The 22133-nt window shown below is 40.6% G+C and overlaps 1 protein-coding gene across 3 annotated transcripts in view; it reads left to right on the top strand.

Moving 5' to 3' along the window:
• Syt16 (synaptotagmin 16) overlaps positions 1 to 22133 on the top strand; it is a 254323-nt gene that overhangs the window by 133004 nt on the left and 99186 nt on the right. The window contains exon 3 of one of the 3 annotated variants that reach the window (XM_041657953.1): positions 15447 to 15545. The exons of 1 other annotated variant lie outside the window; for it this stretch is intronic. In XM_041657953.1, the coding sequence (XP_041513887.1) occupies positions 15447 to 15545 (99 nt within the window). Of the gene's footprint in view, positions 1 to 14714; positions 15546 to 22133 lie in introns of all 3 variants that reach the window. One more of the 3 variants, XM_041657952.1, reaches the window with a different exon arrangement.

Below are 22133 nucleotides of genomic sequence, written 5' to 3'. Positions count from 1 at the left end.
GTTGTTTGTATATGTATATACAGATATTGCTATGAAATAGGTCATATATATATATAGTCACTTAAGAGGCAGTAGGTTCCAGTGTTATACTCAGAAAATAGTGATTCACAGTTCTCATGTGGAATTCTCCACCAGTGGCTAGGGAATGTAAACGCAGTGTTTCCAAATGTTGTTTGGGGCCACCTTGTCTGAACAGACCCGCGAGACATTGTGTACCCCCTGCCTAGCCTACTTTTGTTTGTAACCACAAAGATCCCATTAAGGCTGCTGATTCTGATGGGATCTCAGGGGAATCTGATTATTAATGCTTGCCAGACACAAAAGCATTGACATTGTCATGTTATTAGCGTCACTATCCTAAGAGCCCAGTCATCAAGGACGCCAGGAGACCTAATCTTCATAACCGCTAATGAAGGAGGTAAAATGTGTAGCAATACTCATTTTTGTAATGACTGAGTTTACCATCGGCTTGGCTTGAAAGCTTGAATAAACAACCGAAAGGAAGCCATAGGAACACCAACAATCAGTTGTGATTATTGATTTAGCTTGAGAGTTCCAGCCGATGTCCTCATTCACAGACACGAGGGGGCTCCAGGATGAATGAGACTGTGGGACTGTGTCCTCTGACCTTGCAGAACTATAGTCAATGGGTTAGTAGTTTGTGATGGATTGGGTTTCCGCTTATGCATGAAAATTTCATTAGATAAGAGATTCATGTTCCCCTCATTACAAAGCCGATGGAACCAGGTTAAAGCCTGTTGTATAATTGTTGGTCATGGGGTGTCTTTTAGGTTCAGACCAACCTCAGCCATCTGTGTAGACTGTGGGAACAGCAACTCATTGAGGCTCTGGGAGTGATGTGAACATCGTCAGTAAACAACGTGCTCAGCCAATAGTTTGAAAGTAGTGTAAAATTTCTTAAAAAAAAAAACTGTGAGAAAACTTTTAAATTAGTTTTAGGGGCTTAGCTTTTTGATTAAACTTATGGAGACCAATCTGAGTTCAGTTCATTTTGATCTAACACTTACATTCTTGACTAACCACTATGATTTTGCTATATTCGACAAATGCCGGACATTTTGGTAAGTTCATTTGTCTGTATCATAGATATATTTGACCCAAATGAGTTTTATGTCTCGGTTATCAACAGCAAACCCAAAGAATGGGGCTAAAGGAAGTTTCTCGAAACACAGACTGCTAACTTTACAGAATGGTAGAGGCTTGCTGGGTATGTGGTTCCTATTTCACAGAAGAAGGAATGAAAGCCCAGGAGATGAAACCTTTTGTACAAGTCATTGTTACTTACAGATCTAGGAATGGCACATGGGGCCTCAGCCATCTTAGTGCTATTTAGCGTTGTTTCTTGTTTTTCCATTGTTTTATGGTACTGGGGATGGAACCCAGCATGTGCAGGAACTCACTCTACCTTGAGCTATATTCCCAGCCCTTTCTTAAACCTTCCATTAAAAAAATACTGTTTTCATGTAGCATGACTAATAAAAACCCAAAGACAGATATTGGGGTTCAACCTGAAGGTCAGAAAAGCAAAAGAGCCAGCCACTGGCTCTTACCTTTACTTCAGTCCGAAATAATGATTCTGCCTCCAGGAATCCTCAGAATGAGGCTGCCTGAGAGCTGTCTCCTCCCTTATCTTCCTCTCTAATGCTGGGATTAAAGGCGTGAGCCACTATCTTGGCAAACTAGTGCGGCTACTGCTTGGTGTGTAAGGCTGACCAGGCTGTTTTACTCCCTGCTCTTCAGGCAGGCTTTATTTATTAAAATACAAATGAAATATCACTACATTTTAATTTATTATTGTCATGTTTAGCCCGCACTGCTTTTCCACGAGAATGACTGTGGGAATATTGATTCTGAGCAAGAAAGAAACATTGCATCTTTTATTTTAGTAGAAAAATATAGAAGTATTTTGATCTTGATGAACTCAGTAGTGTGAAATTCATGGTGAATACCGTTCTCTTTCTGACAGAGCAGTTACCCTCTGCAGTATAAGGACTGCACAGTCCTCAAGATGAGGCAGTTTCACAGATGTGAATTGAAAAAAAACACTTTCAGACTCTGATTAAAAATTTTAGTTAAAAAATCCTTAAATCATTACAAATTGAAAATATAACAGACCATTGAAACATGTTAGTCATGATAAAATATGTGCATGTGTTTTTATAAGTGTCTTAGTTAGGGTCTTTGTTGCTGTGTGCTGTGGAGTAGTCCTTTTGTATACTGTAAAGATTTGTCACTCAGATTGGTTTAATAAAGTAGCTGATTGGCCAATAGCTGGACAGGATAAGGTTAAAGGAGAGCAAAACAGAGAATTCCAAGGGAAAAAGGAGGGGGGAATCAGAGGAGTAGCAAGCAGACACAGAAAGAAGCCAGATGGGCATACCATACTTAGAATTGGTACCAAGTCACGCTGTGAAGCATAGATAAAAATATGGGTTAATTGAGAATGTAAGAGTTAGCTAGTAACAAGCATGAGCTATTGGCTGAGCATTTATAAATAATATTAAGCCTCTATGTGGTTACTTGGGAGCAGCTTGCAGAACAGAAGCTCTCACCTACACACCATGACCATAAACAACTTGGGCAGGCTTATTTCTTCTTATAACTCTTGGGTCACATGCTACTGCTGAGAGAAGTCAGGGCAGGAACCTGAAGGCAGGAGCTGATGCAGAGGCCATGGAGAGGTGCCTTGCTCTTACTGCCTTGCTCTTCCCATTGCATTTGAACCTGTGGGGTTTTTTTTATTGCAATTTTTTTCATGCATTTGATCATGTTTTTCCCCTCCCCTAATTCCTCTAACATCCTCCCCATCTCCCTATCTGCCCAATTTTGTGTTCTTTTTCACTCTTTAAAAACAAAGCCAAAACCAAATGAACAACAAAACACACACACACAAAACCACAAAAACAGAAACTGAAATATGAAAATAAAAGACCAATAAGACCCCCCTCCAATAAAAGCCCAAACAATGCAAAATGAGACAGATATGTACAAAAATACCGTTGAGTTTGTTTTGCATTGGCCAGTGATTAGTGATTCCTGGGCAAAAAGCCTATTCTGAAGCATGTGAATATACCTAATGAAGCTCTGTTGCAGAACACTGATTTTTCCATGTGGCCATCATCACAGATAGCTTCTTGGGTATGAGTGGAATCTCATGTCCACTTCCTTCTCGTAGTGCTGGAACCTCTTTTGGATCAAACCTGTGCAGGCCTTGTGCATCTGGCCAGCTTCCTCATGTACTCCACGGCCACCTAGCCAGGCATGGCACTGGCCACAGTAACTCGTCCCTCTCACATCAATTGTTAATCAAGAAAATGCTTTATGGGCTTGCTCACAGCATAGTCTTACGGAGACACTTTCCCAGTTAAGGTTCCCTCTTTACCCATGACTCTAGCTTGTGTCACGCTGACAAGAGACTAGCCAGCAAGTAGCTATATGCATTCAATATTCAGGAATATTGATTGGCTGTCCTGTGACCATCAGGTGCCCTGCTACATGCTGATAACATAACAAAGACAAGAAAAATCAACCAGCTATCAGACTTCCAATTTATTCTGAATTTATTAATGTTAATTTATTTAAGAAAACAGATGTGAAAAGAAATACATAAGCCACCATCAAACTACAGTTATATGTTATCAAACTATAAAACGTGTTATTAAAAATAAGAGGTATTGTGAGAAAATGGCTAAAAAATTCTTTAAAATGCTATTATTTTTAGTTATCAGGAAAATGCAAGTTAAAACTGCTTTAGATGCCACCTAATCCCTATCAGAACGGCTATCATCAAGAAAACAAATGGGAAACAAAGGCTGGTGAGTATAGGAAACAGGAGCCCTTATACACTGCTGATGGGCATGCAAACTTTTGTTTTTATTTATTTTTTATTGTTTTTGTTGAGCTATATATTTTTCTCTGCTCCACTTCCTTCCTCTCCTCTCCCTTTCTACACTTTCCCATGTTCCCCATGCTTCCAATTTATTCAGGAGAGCTTGTCATTTTCTATATCCCATGTAGATTAGATCCATGTATGTCTCTCTTAGGGTCCTCTTGGTTGTCTAGGTTCTCTAGGATTGTAAATTGTAGGCTAGTTGTTCTTTGCTTTATGTCTAAAACCACTTATGAGTGAGTATATATGATATTTGCCTTTCTAAGTCTGGGTTAGCTCACTCAATATGATGTTTTCTAGACCATCCATTTGCCCACAAGTTTCAAGATGTCGTTATTTTTTTCTGCTGTGTAGTACTCCATTGTGTAAATGCACCATATTTTCCTTATCCATTTTTTGGTTGAGGGACATTTAGGTTGTTTCCAGATTCTGGCTATGACAAGCAATGCTGCTATGAACATAGTTGAACACATATCCTTGTAGTATGATTGAGCATCCTTTGGGTATATACCCAAAAGTTGTATTGCTGGGTCTTGAGGTAGGTTGTTTCTTAACTTTCTGAGAAATTGCCATACTGATAGCCAAAGCAGCTGTACAACTTTGTACTCCCAAGCAATGGAGGAGTGTTCCCTTTCCCCTGCATCCTCTTCAACATAAGTTGTCATCAGTATTTTTGATCTTGGCCATTCTTACAGGTGTCAGATGGAATCTCAGAGTTGTTTTGATTTGCATTTCTCTGATGGCTAAGGATGTTGAACATTTCTTTAAGTGTCTTTCAGCCATTTTAGGGAAAAGCAAACTTTTGTAACCATTATCAAACTCAGTATGGAAATTAAAAAAACCAAAACAATAAAAAAACCTAAAGTAGAAGCAACATATTAGTCATTTAGAACATTCTTTGATATACACTGAAAGGTCTCTAAAGTCAGCATACCACAGAGATACTTGTTTATCCATGTTTGCTGTTGCATTATTGACCACGGCCAGGAAATGGAGTCAGTCCCTCAATAGACTGTCTACTATTGTGGTTTCTGTCACCATACGTCATTTTTTCAAACTAGACACCCATCAGCGGGTATGAATGGATAAGGAAAAAGTGGTGCATATACATGATGGAATTTATTCTTCATAAACTAAAGTGAAAGCATGGCATTTGCATGAAAATGGGCGGATGAGGAGATAAATAAATCTAATGAAGTAAGCCAGACTCAGAAAGACAAATATGAAGATACATAGTAGTGGAGCACTGGACTACAGAGAGAGAAATACTGCTTGTTTCCTTGTATACACAGAAACTGGATTTAAAATCATGTATCTGCATATATGTCCATATGCATGTATAATTACATATGTATAACATGCAACTAAAATGGAGATCAAAAGAGAGGAGGAGATCTTTAGAGAGGTGGGAAACAGAGGCTAATAAAATACACATGATAAGAGAGCAGAGAGGGCAGCTATGTAAGATGGAAAAGGAACCAGATGGAGGGAAGAGGGGGCGCGGGGAAGAGTAGCAGAAGGGGAACAAAGTTTATTTTAAGAAAGAGGTGCATTGAGTGAGTATTTTAGGCTGGCTTAATTTTGTTTGGGTTCAGGGAGAAGGAAAAGAATTCTGAAAAGCTGTAAACTGAGAACAGCAAAGAGATTTTGGGTGCGTTTGGGTGGGAGTGAGGGAATCCCAGAGGCAGGGGAGCTTCAGGGAAGGAGCTGTAGGATCCGAGTAGATGATGCAGGTGTAGACAGCAAGTAGACAGGAAAGGGCTGCACCAGAGATGCCCTTCCGAGTCCCCTGGAGTACAACATTATGGTAAGAATGATGGGTATATTAGCCAAGGTTCTCTAGAGGAACAGGACTGACAGGATGAATATATACACAAAGGATATTTATTAGAATGGCTTATAAGCTGAGGATCAATTAGTCCAACAGTAGCTGTCTACCACAAGGCCCAAGAACCCAGTGGTTGCTCAGCCCACTGTATGTCTCAGGTATAGGTCTGTATTTCTCAGCTGGACACCAGTAGACACCGGAATTCTGAAGAAGTGTCCTCTAAAGCCGGTGAAGGAGTAGGACTTGCCAGCAAGAATGAGAGCGAACAGGCAGAGAGCAAGAGTTTCCTTCTTCCACATCCTTTATATAGGCTGCCAGCCGAAGGTGTGGTCCAGATGAAAGTAGATCCTCCCACCTAAAAATCTGGATTAAAAGTGGTTCTTCTCATTTTGAATGATTTAATTAAAAATAAAATTCCTCAGTGGTGTATCCAGCTGCTTGGGTTTTAGTTAGTTCCAGATGTAGTCAGTTGACAACCAAGAATAGCCATCACAATGGGACATCATTATTGTGAATGCTAGGTGGTCTCATCAAGCATGTGTCTTGGGAAGATGTTAGAAGTCATCCTGGGGAAATGGGGTGAAAGTGGATGTAGGGAGACAACTGAAGGGGCTGCTTAGTGGAACTGGTGGGAATCAAGTGGACTTGAACTCAGCTGATGCCTGTACTGGGGCAAAGACCAATAATTTCAGGAAGAAAGAATGGGTGGGTCTGGGTGACCACTTCTAGATATACTAGCAGTTGTTGAGATGATGACTAGATTCCTGTGTATTGTGATTTCAGCCCTGTAAATTGCAAGGGCATGCAATTTCATATTTCTTATATGCAAAGGAACCAGTTGTATCAAGCAGTGAGATTCTAAGCCGTCACCTCTTTTTTTTTAACCACATTGGCTACTTCTACGGCTGACAACTGTAGAATGCTGGCATTCTGAGCTTTGCTTAGTCTGTCTCAAGAGGGCTACAATTACCACAGTTCCATATTTCCTCTTTATATTCGAGCCTAAAATGTATTTCCAAATGACACAAATGCTTTTCTTCTCTTTGAACAAAAATCAACTGTTTGGTATCTTTATCAGCGTGTTATTCCTGTTAATTTTTTTCTTTTCTCAATTTCATCTCATTAGCTCTCAATCATATTGCATCTTTCTATGGATGCTATTTGAAATTCCTGAATCTCCTTCATCGGGGACTTGTTGATGTATTTGCCAATGGCCTTGGGATCTGGGTGCCTTGCTGTTGAATCAGAGGTCATGCTAATCACTCAAGGCACATTTTGTCTTTTTAAAAGTTATTTTAGAATTTTAAGGATATGGATATTTTGTCTGCATTTATGTATATATGTCCACCACATGTATATCTGGTGGCAGCAGAGGGCAGAAGGCAGACGACAGGGTCAGAGCCCCTGGAACTGGAGTTGCATATGGTTGTGAGCCACCATGTGGGTATTGGGATCAAACCCAGGACCTCTGGAAGAGCAGCCAGTGCTCTTAACCACTGCGCCGTCTCTCCAGCCCCAGGCTTAATCTTTAAAAGGTAAATATTAACTCCTTTAACTGGGTTTCTTTCTAAGAGCCGCACAGTCTCTTTGGAAAATTGTTTCTGAGGCTGGGTTCAGTAGTCCCTCTGGAGTCACTGAGGACTTTGTTCATGTTACAGCCACTGGGTATTCATGGAATGTATTTAAATTTCCTTGGCTGTAATAGATACTAAAAAATGCTCAATGGGCTTATGAAATCTGAGTATTTAAAAGGTGCCATCACTATAATGGCCCAAACCTGAGGAGCTTTGCATTTCAGTTGAATTAAGTCTAATTTGTTTTACATTGTCCTGCTCAAGCATTCCCCAAGGTATTTATTTTATAGAAATGGAATTTAACAGAAGCCTTCTGTGACTTAGAGAGCAATTGAAGGTATTCTTACTTTATCACACTTACTTTGGAAAATCAGTTGCAACAGTTTTCATGTTTAAGTGATTTCTCTGAGTGGAACAGGCTGAACAGAAAGGGAGTGAGATTGGAAGGCAGGTTCTGGAGAGGGGCTCGGCAGGTAGAGAGGCTTGCAACAAACACAATGGCTTGTATTCGATCCCTGGATCCCCGTGGAGGAGAAAACTGACCACTGCAGGCTGTCCTCTGATTTCCACACGCGCCCTACGCCATAAAACGAACAGACAAACAAACCGACCAACAATGTGAAAAATACCAAACCAGACAGACATCTCAGTCTGAACCCAACATCTGTCTTTTTTTGGGAAAACAGTCCCACTTTTAACGTGAATTGCCACAGTCTTACCGGCCCTTTGTGAAGGCTTGAAATAGTTGTTTTCAACAGGAGAGAACTGGAATACCATTTCTTTTCCTTAATCCAGATAATAAACAGCATTGCAAGGCATGGACCCTTTCTGAGCCTCCGTGTTTTCATCTGTAAAAGGGGGAAGCTATTATCTTTTACATAGCTTTTATTTGTGTAAGTCCTCAAAAATATCATGTACAGTAACATATCAGGGAAATACCCTTTTCTGAGATATTAGTATCAGTAATATTATAAGTATTTAATATATTTTACCTTATAAAACACCAGAAAATTCAACATAATGAATGCCTGGAATTAGGTCTTTGTTTTATACTGGATTCTTTCTGTGTGTTTAAAAATGTTCTGTAATATAATTTACAAGATGAATTATAATATAAGAAGTCATGATCTCTTCATTATGAATGAGAACATACATGTGTCCAGCTACATGTCCATGGTTTGGAAAACTAAAGGGTGGATTCAAGGCAGCCTTGCTTTGTAATGATTCTAAAACAACGGTGCTCTCCTTTCCTTCCTTTCTCCCTCCCTTTCTTTCTGACTCACTCTTCTCATTATCAACTAGTAAATATGTATTTTGATTATAAGGAAGGGTTCATTTCAATTTATATCCACTGTTCTCCCTTTCCAAACCCAAAGCCCAGTAGTAAAGGTGTGTCCAAGACCATGCAATGACAATGCGGCTGTATTGTATTTCTATTATTGCATAAAGACTCCTTAGTAGCCCTCCTTTTGCTGTGTGTGCTGTATGAGTGTATGTGCTTGTATATGTGCACACAAGGCACTTGTAGGCTAGAGGTCAACACTAACCATTCTTCTTCCATTGCTTTTCACCTAATGTTTTGAAACTGGGTCCCTCACTGAATTTGAACTTCACCAGTTTGGCTAGGCTGGCCGTCAAGGAACCCTTGGGATCCTCCCTTCTTTACCCCCTCAGCCCTGGGATTACAAGTATGTGTTGCTGCGCATGGCCTTTGGTGGGGTTATTGAACTCATGACCTTTGGCTTGAGTGAGGAGCTCTTCAGTGACTAAGCTATGTCCCTTGTCCCAGTACTCCATTTTTATATTTGTTAAGATGCCAACATATCTTAGACAAATGATTCAGAAAGCATTTCATTTCAATGGCAAGTATTTCTACCCACATAACAAATTTGCCTTTAAAAGAAAACACCTGTGGATACTTCTGAACACTGTGAAAGCTGGATGGCAGCCTATTTTGCAGTTCTTATTTTTGCCACATGCATTATTCATCTTCCAGACCTTCTTAGGCAATCCAAAATGACTTTCCTCATCAGGCTTAATAATGGTAGATTTAATTAGCTTCCAGGCTGGTGTGTCAATAATAAATAACTACATTTTGTAGACCCGGGAAGCGATCTGACAGCTGCCTGTGAAGAGACACTCTAGATAAATCTGGTATTCTTGACTTTTCCTTAGATTGTTCTGAGAATCATGAAGAGTGAAAAGGGTTTTTACGAGGTGACTTATCTTTCAAACAAATGCTCAGCATCCACGCGTGTCAGAAGGCAGATTTGTATATGATTTTGACTTAGGATTTGGTTACCTGGAAACCGTGCCGTTGGAAATGGTTTTCCTGCCTTTCAGAATGTAGCTTATTCTCCAGGTGCTCATCAACCTTTAAAAATGACACAGGCGTGCACACTTCCATCATAGATTTTTCTGGTTTTCTGCAAGCTGGTGTTCCTTAGATTCCAACTCTTCCCGCTTCCTGTAAGAAGCTGTTATTATAAGAAAAGGAGGTTAGAAAGATTTAACTTATAGCCTCTATAGGTACATAAGCATGCTTATTCTCTGTTCATCATAGCTTTTGGTGGAGATATTAAAAATATATGAGAAAGCACATAACTCAAGGATTTCATAGGTGTCCTATATAGAAACAAATTTATTGCCTTCTGCTTAGTAATGTTCTATATTTAAAATGATTATAGTTCAATTAACTACCAGTACAATTAAAGCAGAATTCTAATTAAAGTAGGATTTCAAAAATGCACTCCTTGGGGATACACCAATGGCTTCCCTTTTCTTTTCATCTACCCTTTGTTCTTTGTCTTTAGATTTCTAGATGATTCTGAGTACTTTGAGAGGTAATAAACCTTCTCGGACACCCTGCAACAGGAACTCATGTGTTTTACATATGCTCACAACACTCTCTCATGCATACATGATGTGGGATTCCCCTCTGTATGCTGTGAATATGTTTTACTACCATTGGGTAATAAAGAAGCTGCTTTAGTATATGGCATGGCAGAATAAAGCCAGGTGGGAAATCTGAACACACACACACACACACACACACACACACACACACACACACACACATATATATATATAGAGAGAGAGAAGGCAGAGCTATAGAGACTCCATGTAGCTGCTAAAGGAGAAGGATGCCAGAATGTTTATGGTAGGTCACAGCCTAGCTAAGCCTGAGCATGAGTGAGTGAGCTGGAGCAGGTCAGCGTGAGGGAGCCAGCAAACAAATCTGTGGTTTCTGCTTCTCATTCCCACCTGAGCTGTCAGTATGACTTCCTTCTATGTGGATTATGACCTGGAATCTTACAGTTTAAGTCAAACCAACCCTTTTCTGCCCAACTTGCTTTTATTTACAGTGTTTTATCACAGTAACATAATAAAGCTAGCTCACCCCACCCCCCGCCCGTCTCTATTCCTCTTTCCTACATATTCATCTGACCAGGAGTCATGTCATCTTCTCACCAGATATAAGAAAGTACTCCAAAGAACTAGAACCATAAATACACATTTGCATCGCCCTTGGTGTGCCTGCTCAATCAAGTTGATATTTACTTAAAAACATCTCCATGACTGCTTTGTCTGAACTGATATTTTTTGGGTTTAGGTTTATGAGTGGTACCCAGTATTACCAACTCGGTAGTTTACAGACACAGGTGCTGTTCCTTTTCAGCATTCTCGAATACAACAACTAGACATTTCCCCCCATATTTAGATGGAGATTTGGTCTCTTTTGCATTGTTTTTGAGATAGCATGACAGTTAATTATCATATTATCAAATTAATAAAGATTTAGAACTCATTCCTGAAAAGGCAATTTTATTGTTGCTGTGGGAACTCCTTCAGCCAATAGCCTTTAAAAAAACAGCCCACTTTGGGTATGGTCTCATGTACTATAAAGGCAGACAAAAACCATGACTCTTGGCTGCTGGATTTGGTTCCAGTTCCTAGTGCACACAGAGGACTGTGGATTGTTACTCTTCCTGTGGGTTTACCCCCAAATAAACAAACCTTTGTTATACTCCACTCTGGGCTATTGCGGAACTCTTGTATGCCGACATATTCTTAATATATCCAGACTCAGTCACTATGCTGTTTGGCATATTTGATATGTTCTTGAATTTTAGAGATGAGAGGAACTGATAGAGTAAGGGAATTCCATTTTACAAATGATGATAAATGATAGAATCAAGACCACCTGGTGGTAAGCATTTTCACTATAACCTTCATCCACACACTCATCCACCCATCCACCCGGTAGCCCACCATCGATTTACTCATCCCTACACACACACACACACACACACACACACACACACACACACCCCTACCTCTCTATCAATCCACGCATCTACCCACCCATTCCATTCACCTATCCATCTCTACCCATCAATACATACACATAACCATCCATCCATACAACCAACATGTCAGAGCTCCTCCTGCCTTATGTGGATTCTGGAGCTGTAACCTATAAAAATACTTCTCAAACTTGTGGACTACCAACCCATCAGAAGAATATTGACAAATAAATGTAATTTTATGACATAAAGACATATTCTGAGTACTCTGAGGCCATGTCTTTAGTTGTAGATGAAGAATTAGCAGAGAAAGCCATAAGAGTTTCAATGGAAAAAGTGAGGCAGGCCAGGTATGAAGACATCTGGGATAAACAAATAAAAATCAGGAAAAATCGAGGCCACTTATGGAAATTCTCAGTGTATCAGCATGACTGACATATAAAACCTCACAGTGAGGGGCGGTAAGGAATGGCTGAGTTCTCATTCTGGCAGTTTCTCCGGGGCCAGCCTATGCTCAGCTAGACATTCCATTGGGATGAAAAGTGGGGTTATATGAATTGTAAGGACAGGAAAAGATGGCTAAAGTCACTGATTTCTCAGAGAGGCCTTCCAGGTCTCTATCGCCTGGAGCGCTTTTGCTTAGGCAAAATACTTTCTGGGTCAAAAGTAAAAGAAATGAAGTCATCCAAGCAGCAGCGAAGGCAACCCAAAATGGTGGGTTGTGGAACTGGGTGACAAGAGCAAATGCTGACAAGATAATGTACTAAATAGGAAATTTGTAGACTCACACCCCGGAAGATTCCCATGACAGCTCTGTGTAGGTTTAATTCATAAATGCAACAACATGATTGAGTCAGTAACTTCCACTGAGCACTGTTCCAGGCATGATTCTAATGAGATCTCTGACTGTATTTGCTGATTTGCTTCCCGTGTGTTCAGGACAATTCTAGGCTCTGAGAATAAAATAGACGGCCTCCACTCTCCATGGGGCCTCCATTGCAGAGGTATAGACACAGTAAATCCAAATGAAAGGCTGTGGGGAACACAGGGTTCCATGGGAGCTGGGAGAACCAAGAGATTGACACAAACCAGGTGAGTGATAGGAGAGAATGGGAACTTGGACAAGACAATAGCTGGAGAGCAAAAGCTAATGGCAGATTGACTGGAAGGAAGAGAGGGGAGTGTGTTGAAGAGAGAGTCACAGTCATGTGGTCCTGTGACCCAAGAGCTGAATCCCAGCAGCAAAGTGACATACTGGGTTTGAAATAACTGAATTTAAGATTTTAGTGCGGCACATTAATGCGTATCTGTTTCCTTACATCAGATTTTATTTTCTTAAAATATCAACCTTTAATAGGGGTTGGGTCCTCCAAGGAAGATAACAGAAATACAGGGATCTTGGCCAGGCTTATTCCTGCAGCCAACCTAGACTTTTGTGTGCTTTCTTAGTTTACTAGATGACTCTGAACTACCAAAGTTCGCACTACTGACTTGGATTTATGACAAGAGTAAGAAAAGAAGGAGCAAGTGAAGGGCTAGAGATGTTTATTTTGAGTTTATAAAAGTTTAAAATTAAAGTAGGGTTTAAAATGAAAATAATTCAGTTGGTAGCATGCTTCCTAGAATGCAGAAACCTCGACTTTGGTCCCAGCACCATATAAACAAAGTACAGTTTTACATGTCTGTAATCTTAGAACTCAGGATATAAAGACAATAATATCACAGGTTCAAGGTCATCCCTAGCTATATAGCAAGTTGAAGATCAGCCCAGTATACATGCAACTCTCTCAAACCAACCAACTACACAAATGTACCAACTAATCAAACCAAAGAAACCAAAGCCAGCCAAAGAAACAAAAATATGGATGGGTTAGCCTTCCCAGCAGGTGAGTATAAAGGGGAATGAGGAGAAGGAATGGGACAAAGAGTGGTTGCAAATAAGCCATTAGAGGAAGACAAGAGCTGCAGAGTTAACCTTGAAATATTCAGTTTTAGAGGAGAATGTAGAGATGCCAGTTTCTATTTAACTGAAATGCAGGTTCCCTGAGGACAGTGGTCTTGGGGTTACCTTATACCTGGCATTATGCCCAGTCCTTAATAGGTACTTGTTTACTGAGTGAATCGGTGGATCTGAGCCACTAACAAAATATTTTCAAGAGAATATAAGCAGTTGTGCTAAAGGCTGAGATCAAGAGGGTTGAAACTTCAGGAATGGAGTGATTCTGAGAGAAGATGTTGCTATCAAAGAAACATTTACCCTACACCGTGATTGCAGAGCGATACCCACATCCATGTATAGGCATAAAACTACCTAGGTGTGTGTTTTCATGTGAGTATAAAAGCATAGGTATATGCTATTTGGTCCTCACAGTGTCCTGTTCTATGAATGTCCATGCGTTACCTCTTTCAGCTTATGAATCTTATGAAGTATGTTTCAGAGACCCACAGTTGCAGAGGGCTAACTTTGGAGATGGAGACGCAGTCAAAGGCACAGGATATCAACTATCTATCTACAGGAAGCTGGATGATCCATTTGCCATGCACATATTTTCAGTGATTTCTCCCCAAGACTAGGCATCATTTCTAGAGATTGCATAAAACTGTAAAACTCTATTTTAAGATTTGTTGGAAGCTTTTACATTGCAGACACACATTTCCTTTGAGAGGATAAACCTTTGTGTCACAAAACAGAGATGCCTGTTCCTTAGCTCTCTGGGCTCTGCATGTTTGTTCACAAAACCTCCAGCATTTCTTGCATTTTGAAGAGTCATGCCTAACTGGCTGTTCCTATGGATTCCTTTACTCTGTCCACAGTGTTAAGCTGATCTATGGGGATCAGGCTTCTCTCGGGCCGTGTAACTAGAATCCATTACTGCTAATGGAGGTTGTATGTGAGCCTGAGGAAGCATACAGACATGGGGAGAACCCACAGTTTAGATTTTCATGGTCATTTTTATTTAGCCACCATAAGAGTTCAATATAAAGTTTCTTTGTTCCCCTTCCTCCAATGCTAACTGACATTGGCTATAGGTATCTGGTGACGGGTCTGTAGTTGTGACTTTAACAGGTGCAAGCATGTCTTTCCTCTGTTTCAGCCAAGAATTGTTGAGAGTGAAATGTTCCCAGCCATTAAGAGACTACCCTATCAAACACAGTTGCTCTGTCCCCTGCAAAGACCTACTCCATAGACCTTGGCGCAGGAATTGGCACGCTGCCTGGTTTTAGTTACTGCCAACAGTGCTCACGTACTGCGCATATTTTCTTTATGTGTGTATTAATAAGGTTTTGCGTGTTCTAAAAAAGAGACCTCAAATTTCTCATCATGCTTGTTCTGTATTTCACGTGAGCCCCGAGTTCTGGAGGAACCGAAAGAGTGGATTCCATACACGTGAAGTAGTTGGCCATGGTGTTGGCCATGGCATCTCAGGATGCCCAGAACTTCTTTCAGCCTTTGTCTTCCTGGCTCTCCCGGGTTTATGAAGCTCTCCAGCAAGCAGGCGATGCACTGTCGGCATCGCTGGTTCTTCTAAGCAAACAGGATTCGGCGTTGAGTGACAAGCCAGACCAGGACTTGGAGGATACTAAGTTTCAAGAAACCTACTTTGAAGATGGAGAGCAGGGCAGTGATAGGAATTCAGAGGAGGCAAACTCCCTGTTTCTTGAAGAGGACCATTTCTCACGCTCTAATAGTGACCTTCAGGACTCTGGCAGTATGGCAAGTCCCAGACTTGATCAACAAGCCAAAGACTCATGCTCTACCACACACCAGTGGCCCGATCCCATCCCAGCTGGCCCGAAGTCCCTGCACACGCTTTCTTCTATTGCAGAGGAAGAACGTGACTTTGAGAGGCAGAGATGTGGCCTCCAGCTTGGCTTTGACACCCAGCTCCCTGGCTCTTTAGAAAAAGTCGATGGAGAAAGGCAAGGTAAGCTATTCAGTACCATTGTCTCCATGCTCTTGACACCTTATATAGTTCCATTTTGATTTGCGTTTTAAGTATCACATTGATTTTACTTTTTCTCTGCCGCTTACACATTCCCTCATCCTGGCTTCTGATTGAGAGATACAATCCACAGGAATATTTTTGTTCTATGGGGCTTTACGAGATCCATGTTTGGGCTCCATATTTCAAAATAATAGTTGTGAGCAAGTGCAAAGCTTAAAATGAATCCGAGGGCTCTGCTGGAGAAGTCCCCATGCACATGCCATGGTTTTTTAAATATCTTTTAAAATGTTCTTTTTCCCCCTTCCCTCTAGGTTAGGAATTTCTAGATGTTACTATATTATTCAGTGTGAAATCCTGTGCAAACAGCCATGCTTGTTGCAGGATTTGTAGTTGATAACACTCCAAGAATACTTCTCTCAGCGGCTCACTGGGACATGATGCGAGATGACAGTAGATGGGAGAGCTTTGACATCGGTTGGCTTCATTTGCTTTTAGCCTGGAATAATAAGGATACAGTTAATAAAAGTTGCCTATGACACTTTATGTTCTCAGAACTGAGCAGAGTGGGACTTTAAAAGCACCATTGGATATGATATAAATGTAATTAACTCTGGGAAAGCTATAGGCGTGTGTGATAGCATAGATTTTCCACAGTTTTAACCCATAGAGAGGTCATCCTACCTGGTTAAGAGACAGAGGCAAATGGTAGGCTGAGGTGAGGGGGTGGGACATGTATGTATGTGTGCATACACAGTCCACACATATTAGTAGATTATTTATACCCAGACAAAGTCATGACTTCCTTTCTTGTTGGAGGGAGCCAACATTTTGGGGATACCATATTGTCTTTTTCATTTTCAATGATTCTTCCAAGTGCCATGGTATTCAGGGAGGATTTTACCAGACACAGGGGATCTTGGTGTTTAAGAAAACAAAAGTATCCTATGCCTTTTGCAGCACTTTCTTCTCTCTGTGTGTGAGCTTGTGAGAGAGAGAGAGAGAGAGAGAGAGAGAGAGAGAGAGAGAGAGAAAGAGAGAGAGAGAGTTATTATGTACATGTAGGCTTGTGCATGTGATGTTCAGATACCGAATGCCTTCCTCAATTGTTTTCCATCTTTTTTTTTTTGAAACAGTCTTTCATTGAAGCTGGAGCTTGTCTATTCAGCTAGACTAGCTTGTCATCAAGTCCCTTGAATCCTCCTGCCACTGCCTGCCCCAATACCAGGATTATAAATACACACTGTACCCAGCTTTTTGCATGGCTTCTGGGAATCCAGACTCAGGTCATTGTGCTTCAATAGCAAGCAGTTTATTGACTGAGCCCTGCCCCCACCCCCACAATGCTCTCTTGACTCTTATTTGTTGAACTGGAATGTCAGACAGGCTAATATTCCTTCTCAAAGACTAAATATAAATGACCACAGTTCTGAGTCATTTAAAAAATTATTTGTGAAATATTTGGTTGAATTTTAGATTTGAGTTGAAATTGTATTCTGATTTTAGAAAATTCTTGCCTAATTTTAATTGTATTTGAAATTAATGTGAATTTGTCTTAACAGATGCTCAACAGTGATTTTTTTGGTTAATTTTCATAACTGTGAAATCTGAATACCAACATTAATTAAACCCAACCTTCAAGTCAGATGATAAAGACCATGATGTGACTTCTCCATTGTACGCACGATGGTGAGCTCCATGTTGGCTGTGAGGCAGGATGAGGCAGAAGGCAAACTAATTCCTCTGAGGTGCAGCCACTCTCATTTTCTTTTTATACTTGCAGAATATAACCTAAGTTCTACATTTGGAAAGAAGCAGAGTTTGGGTGGTCTGATCTTAGAGTTTATATGTTCTTTATTCCCTATTACGATACAATTTACGTAAGATGAAATTTACCTTGGTCTTCTGTTTTGTTACTGTTCAGAGCATTTTGTCATCATGAGTAAGGCATAGTGCAATCTCGCCACTGCAAAGGATCCCTGCACAGCTTTCTGTAGGCATCCTTTACCTCCAGATTGTGGCAAACATGACTTGATACTGTTTTTTTTTTCTGGCTCTATTAACTCTTAGTGTTTTTTAGAATGCCATCTAAATGAAAAGGTGGATTTTGTGCCCTCTCAAATCGGGCTCCTTTTATTTACTGTCACACGTGTGAGAGCTGCCCCTCTTCATGACCCTTTATGTTGTTGAATCCTGTGACATTGGATGCATGCAGTAGTTCGTTAATTGGTTTCTCTGCTGAGGGATAGTTCACTTTTCACGAGTTTTATTTCCTTCTAAGAATTGAACTCTTCATTCTTTTTCTTGTCTGATTACATTGGACAGTCTCTCTATTACCATGTTAACAAGAGTGGTGGGTGTGTACTTAATTGTCTTCGTCCTTAACTTAGCATAAAGCTTTCATGTCTACTTCAAGGCTAGACACAGGTTAAAGGAGTTCCTGGGTTTTTTTTTTTTTTTGTTTTTTGTTTTTTGTTTTGTCAAAAGAGAATATTGAATTTGGTTAAACAGTCTTTGGCCAAACTAGAAAATTTACATCAACCTTCTTTTTTGCTGCATTGCAGTGAGTTGTATTGATTAACTTTGAGCTGTTGAATTAGTCTGATGTAGCTTGCAGAAGATCGTTCTGGCTGTGCTGTGTTATTGCTTTCATTCATTGATGGATTTGACTGGCTAGTGTTTTAAATGAGGACATTTTCGTGTATTGTCATCAGGGATTCTGATGTGTGCTTACCTTTTGTGGTACTATGGATGAAACCCAGAGCCTTGAACATAATCGACAAGCATTCTTTTTATTTTCATTTTTATCATTTGATACTAAGGATGGTATTATTTCTGATTCAACTCTAAATAATTCAAATAGCTCTTTAAAAACCAAAAGGATGAATTGTCATCGCAAGATTTTTGTAGGAATGATAGGAAAACTGAAAATTCAATCTCCACCCACTGGGTTTGCAGTTAAAATGAGAATCAGATGTAAGCACAGATATGTACGCAGGCATTAAAGACACAGGGTAACAACGTACAGAGCTTACCTGTGCTTGGAGCTGTATGGCAGTACCAAAAAAATCTTAATTCTGCCTGCAGGGGTCTGAGAAGGTCACATAATACTAGGAAATTCATGGTGGAGGACACAGAAGGCACGGCGAATGTTTTCAACATTGCGGGGAAAACATCAGGCTGTGCATAGAGAAAGTGACAACACCAGGATAGCAAGGTGACACCCAGGAAGGAGGGGTGGAGCTGTCTGGGATGTCTCAGGGCTGCAAGGAAAGTCCAGCAATGCCTACAGAGAACCACTGTTGTCAGACATTCTGAAGAAGATTTTCATTAATACTGCAAAAGGGGTCTGATGTATGGCTTGTCACCTACTGTGACAGCTTTGAACCAGTAACCCCAAATATCTTTTCTTTATTGAAAATAAAACTTTTCATACAATATACTCTGCTTATGGCTTCCTCTACCCCATGCCTCCCAGTCCTTCCCCATATCCTTTACCAGCTGGATCCACACCCTTTCTGTCTCTCCTTAGAAAACAAATTAAGTATCCAAAGAATAATAATAAAAAGATGTGATAAATAAAAAAAAAATCAGAATTTGAAAAAACAAACAAGGAAACAAGTCCTAAAATGCACAATAAATGTATATTGATGCAGAGACACACAGGTTTGCACTCTCAGGAATCCCCTAAAAATCCCAACTTGGAAGCTATGATATACATGCAAAAGACCTACAGTATAGAAAAAAACAAAACAGAGCACAAAATCTTGCCTTGATGTAACATTATGAGATAAAGAGCCTCAAAGATGCTGTTGATTTCATTTTGTTTTGGCCATCTATTGCTGGGTATGGGACCTACCATTGAGAGTAGTTTGTTTCCCCAGTGAGACTCCCCAGGAGAAAACTAATTTTTCATTTACAACTACATATCAATTGGAGAAAGCTTGTGCGTTAGGGATTGGAAGCACGTGTCCACTTCTTTCATCTCTGGGACCCCATCTGGTGCAGATCCATAGATGCCTTGTTCATGTTGACACAGTCTCTCCTAAGTTCATATGTTCACCAATCCTTTGTTCTATAAGGCCTTGATTCCTTGGTGCCCTCCATATGCTCTGGGTTTTACAATCTTTCTACCTCCTCTTTTTCAGAGTTCCATGAGGGAAGTGATTTGATGGAGGAATCCCTTTTAGGGCTGAGTGTTCCAAGGTCTGTTTTGACATAGTGTTTGATAGGAGGTTTCTGTACTTATTCCCATCCGCAGGAGGAAGGTTTTCTTATGATGGCTGAACAAAGAACTAATCTATGAGCAGAACAAAATGTCACTGGAGTCGTTTTACTGCTATGCTCCTTAAACAGTACAGTAGTATTTAGCTTTCCCCTAGGTCACTTGCCTATTTAGTCTCAGATTCCTAGCCACCCAAACAGCATTGGATAAGTGTTTTCCATCTCATGGACTAGGCATTAAATCAAATCAGGCATTGGTTGGTTATTCCCACAAGCTTTGTGCCATTATTGTACCAGTGTATCTTTGAGGCATGTCATTCTTTTTTTTTTTTTTTTTTTTTTTTTTTGGTTTTTCGAGACAGGGTTTCTCTATGGTTTTGGAGCCTGTCCTGGAACTAGCTCTTGTAGACCAGGCTGGTCTCGAACTCACAAAGATCCGCCTGCCTCTGCCTCCCAAGTGCTGGGATTAAAGGCGTGCACCACCACCGCCCGGCTTGAGGCATGTCATTCTTATAGATCAAATGGTTTGTTGCTAGGCTGGTGTTTACCTTTCACCTTTGGTACCATGCATTGTATCTTCCAGTGCCATGAACCTTAGTTTTTAGGGGTAAAGGCTTTTGGTACTCACCAGCTCTACTTCTCTAAGTTCAATGAATTGTGTAGTTGTTTCAATAGGCGCTCTTGATATGTTACTATCTGATTTTAGTATCTCCGTGATGTTCACTTCATAAAATGAATTTAAAAGTGTTTGTCCTTTATAGTCAGGAAATCTGTGTACATTTATTATTTATTAACATTCAATAGATTGTTTCTTTTATAACAAGAGTTTTATTTGTGTGCATGTATGTGTATGTGTGTGTGTGACAGAGATACAGAGAGAAAGAGACAGAGACAGACAGAGAGACAAAGAAGAAGGAGTGGGGGAGAGAGAGCATTGAAGAGCAAGCATGTGGAAGTCAGAGAACAGCTTGGGGAAATCCATTCTCTCCTTTCCTGTCTGAGTCCCAGGGATGGAACTCATGTTGTCATGGTTGGTGACAATCACCTTTACCCTCTGAGCCATCTTATGGGCCTCTAATTAAAACTTTGAGTCCGGAATTTTCATGTTGGGAAGGTTTTAGAATAAGAATTCAATGAATAGATATTAGATTATCTTGATTTTATTTTCTTAGGTGATTTTTGGCATTTTGTGCTTTTCAAGTACATTTTCATCTGTATTATTAAATTTGTGTTATGCTATTTCTTTACCTAATATTTTTATGTTTTAAAGTGACATCAAAACTATTTTTGGTTTGGTCTGCCTGTAGAGAGAATTGTCTGTTAACCTGTCTATATTTTCTGCAAGAAACACCAAGGTCTGCTGCCCCTTCCGGAGGACAGTGGGCTTTTACATATTTTTATGTATAGTGGGCATTTCCTAACTTTCCCCTGATCTCCATGACTGGATACTGGCGGTTGCCTTCTCTGCTCCTGTTCTGTCCTCAGCCTTTCTTGTGGGTATCTGGTGAACCCTGGGAAGAAGAGCTTCTAAACAGATCTGCCTTCCTTGTGCTAGTCATACAAGGAAGTCCTGGGTGTGGCTGTCTACACCTGACCTTTGAAACTTACCTAGAAATATGAGCTTAATTCTCCTCACTAGCGAGCCCAGCATCTGCCATGCCAGCAAGGACTAGTGAAAAAGTTATCTCCCCTTAACCATCAGAATGGCTGATTACTTTATGAACTCCTTTTTCTAGTTCGTTTAACCAAAGGTGTCATTTCACAAAGATCTGGATTTGTGTTATTATTTAAAGAGAGACACATTATCTTTCAATGCCATTTCTTTTTTTGGGGGGGAGGGGGGCTATTTTTGAGACCGGTTTCTCTGTGTAACAGCCCTAGCTGTCCCGGAACTAACTGCAGACCTGGCTGGCCTCAGACTCACAGAGGTCCGCCTGTCTCTGCCTCACAAGTGCTGGGATTAATGGTGTGCACCATCACCACCCTGCCCAATGCCCCACTGCTCAAACAGAAGCTGGAACTGTAAGTGGTGTACGGAACACTGGACCCTGAGATTGAACTGGGCCTTCTTGTCAAATGGGAAGGTGATTGGATGGAGGGACAAATGAATGAGAAGCTGGTGTCACACTAAAGAGTTCTGAAGTGCATGGGAGACATGTCTAGCTGGTTCTGGGAATGTGTGTGTGAAAAGTTACAGTTGCACGTATGGTCACCTCTGAGATCATCCTGTCAGAGGTGGCCAAATAAGGATCTGCTACACAGATGATCCAGGCTCGTGAACTGTGAGGGTGAGTCTGAACTTCATAGAGTGCAGGGAGAAAGGCACTCCGGAGGCAGGAGATCACA

Source organism: Microtus oregoni, unplaced genomic scaffold (genome assembly GCF_018167655.1).
Source record: "Microtus oregoni isolate MIOR12 unplaced genomic scaffold, Mior012 000009F_ref0000495, whole genome shotgun sequence".
NCBI classification, from domain to species: Eukaryota; Metazoa; Chordata; class Mammalia; order Rodentia; family Cricetidae; genus Microtus; species Microtus oregoni.
Note: the sequence above shows the minus strand (reverse complement) of the source record. Positions and strands in the feature narration are given on the sequence as shown.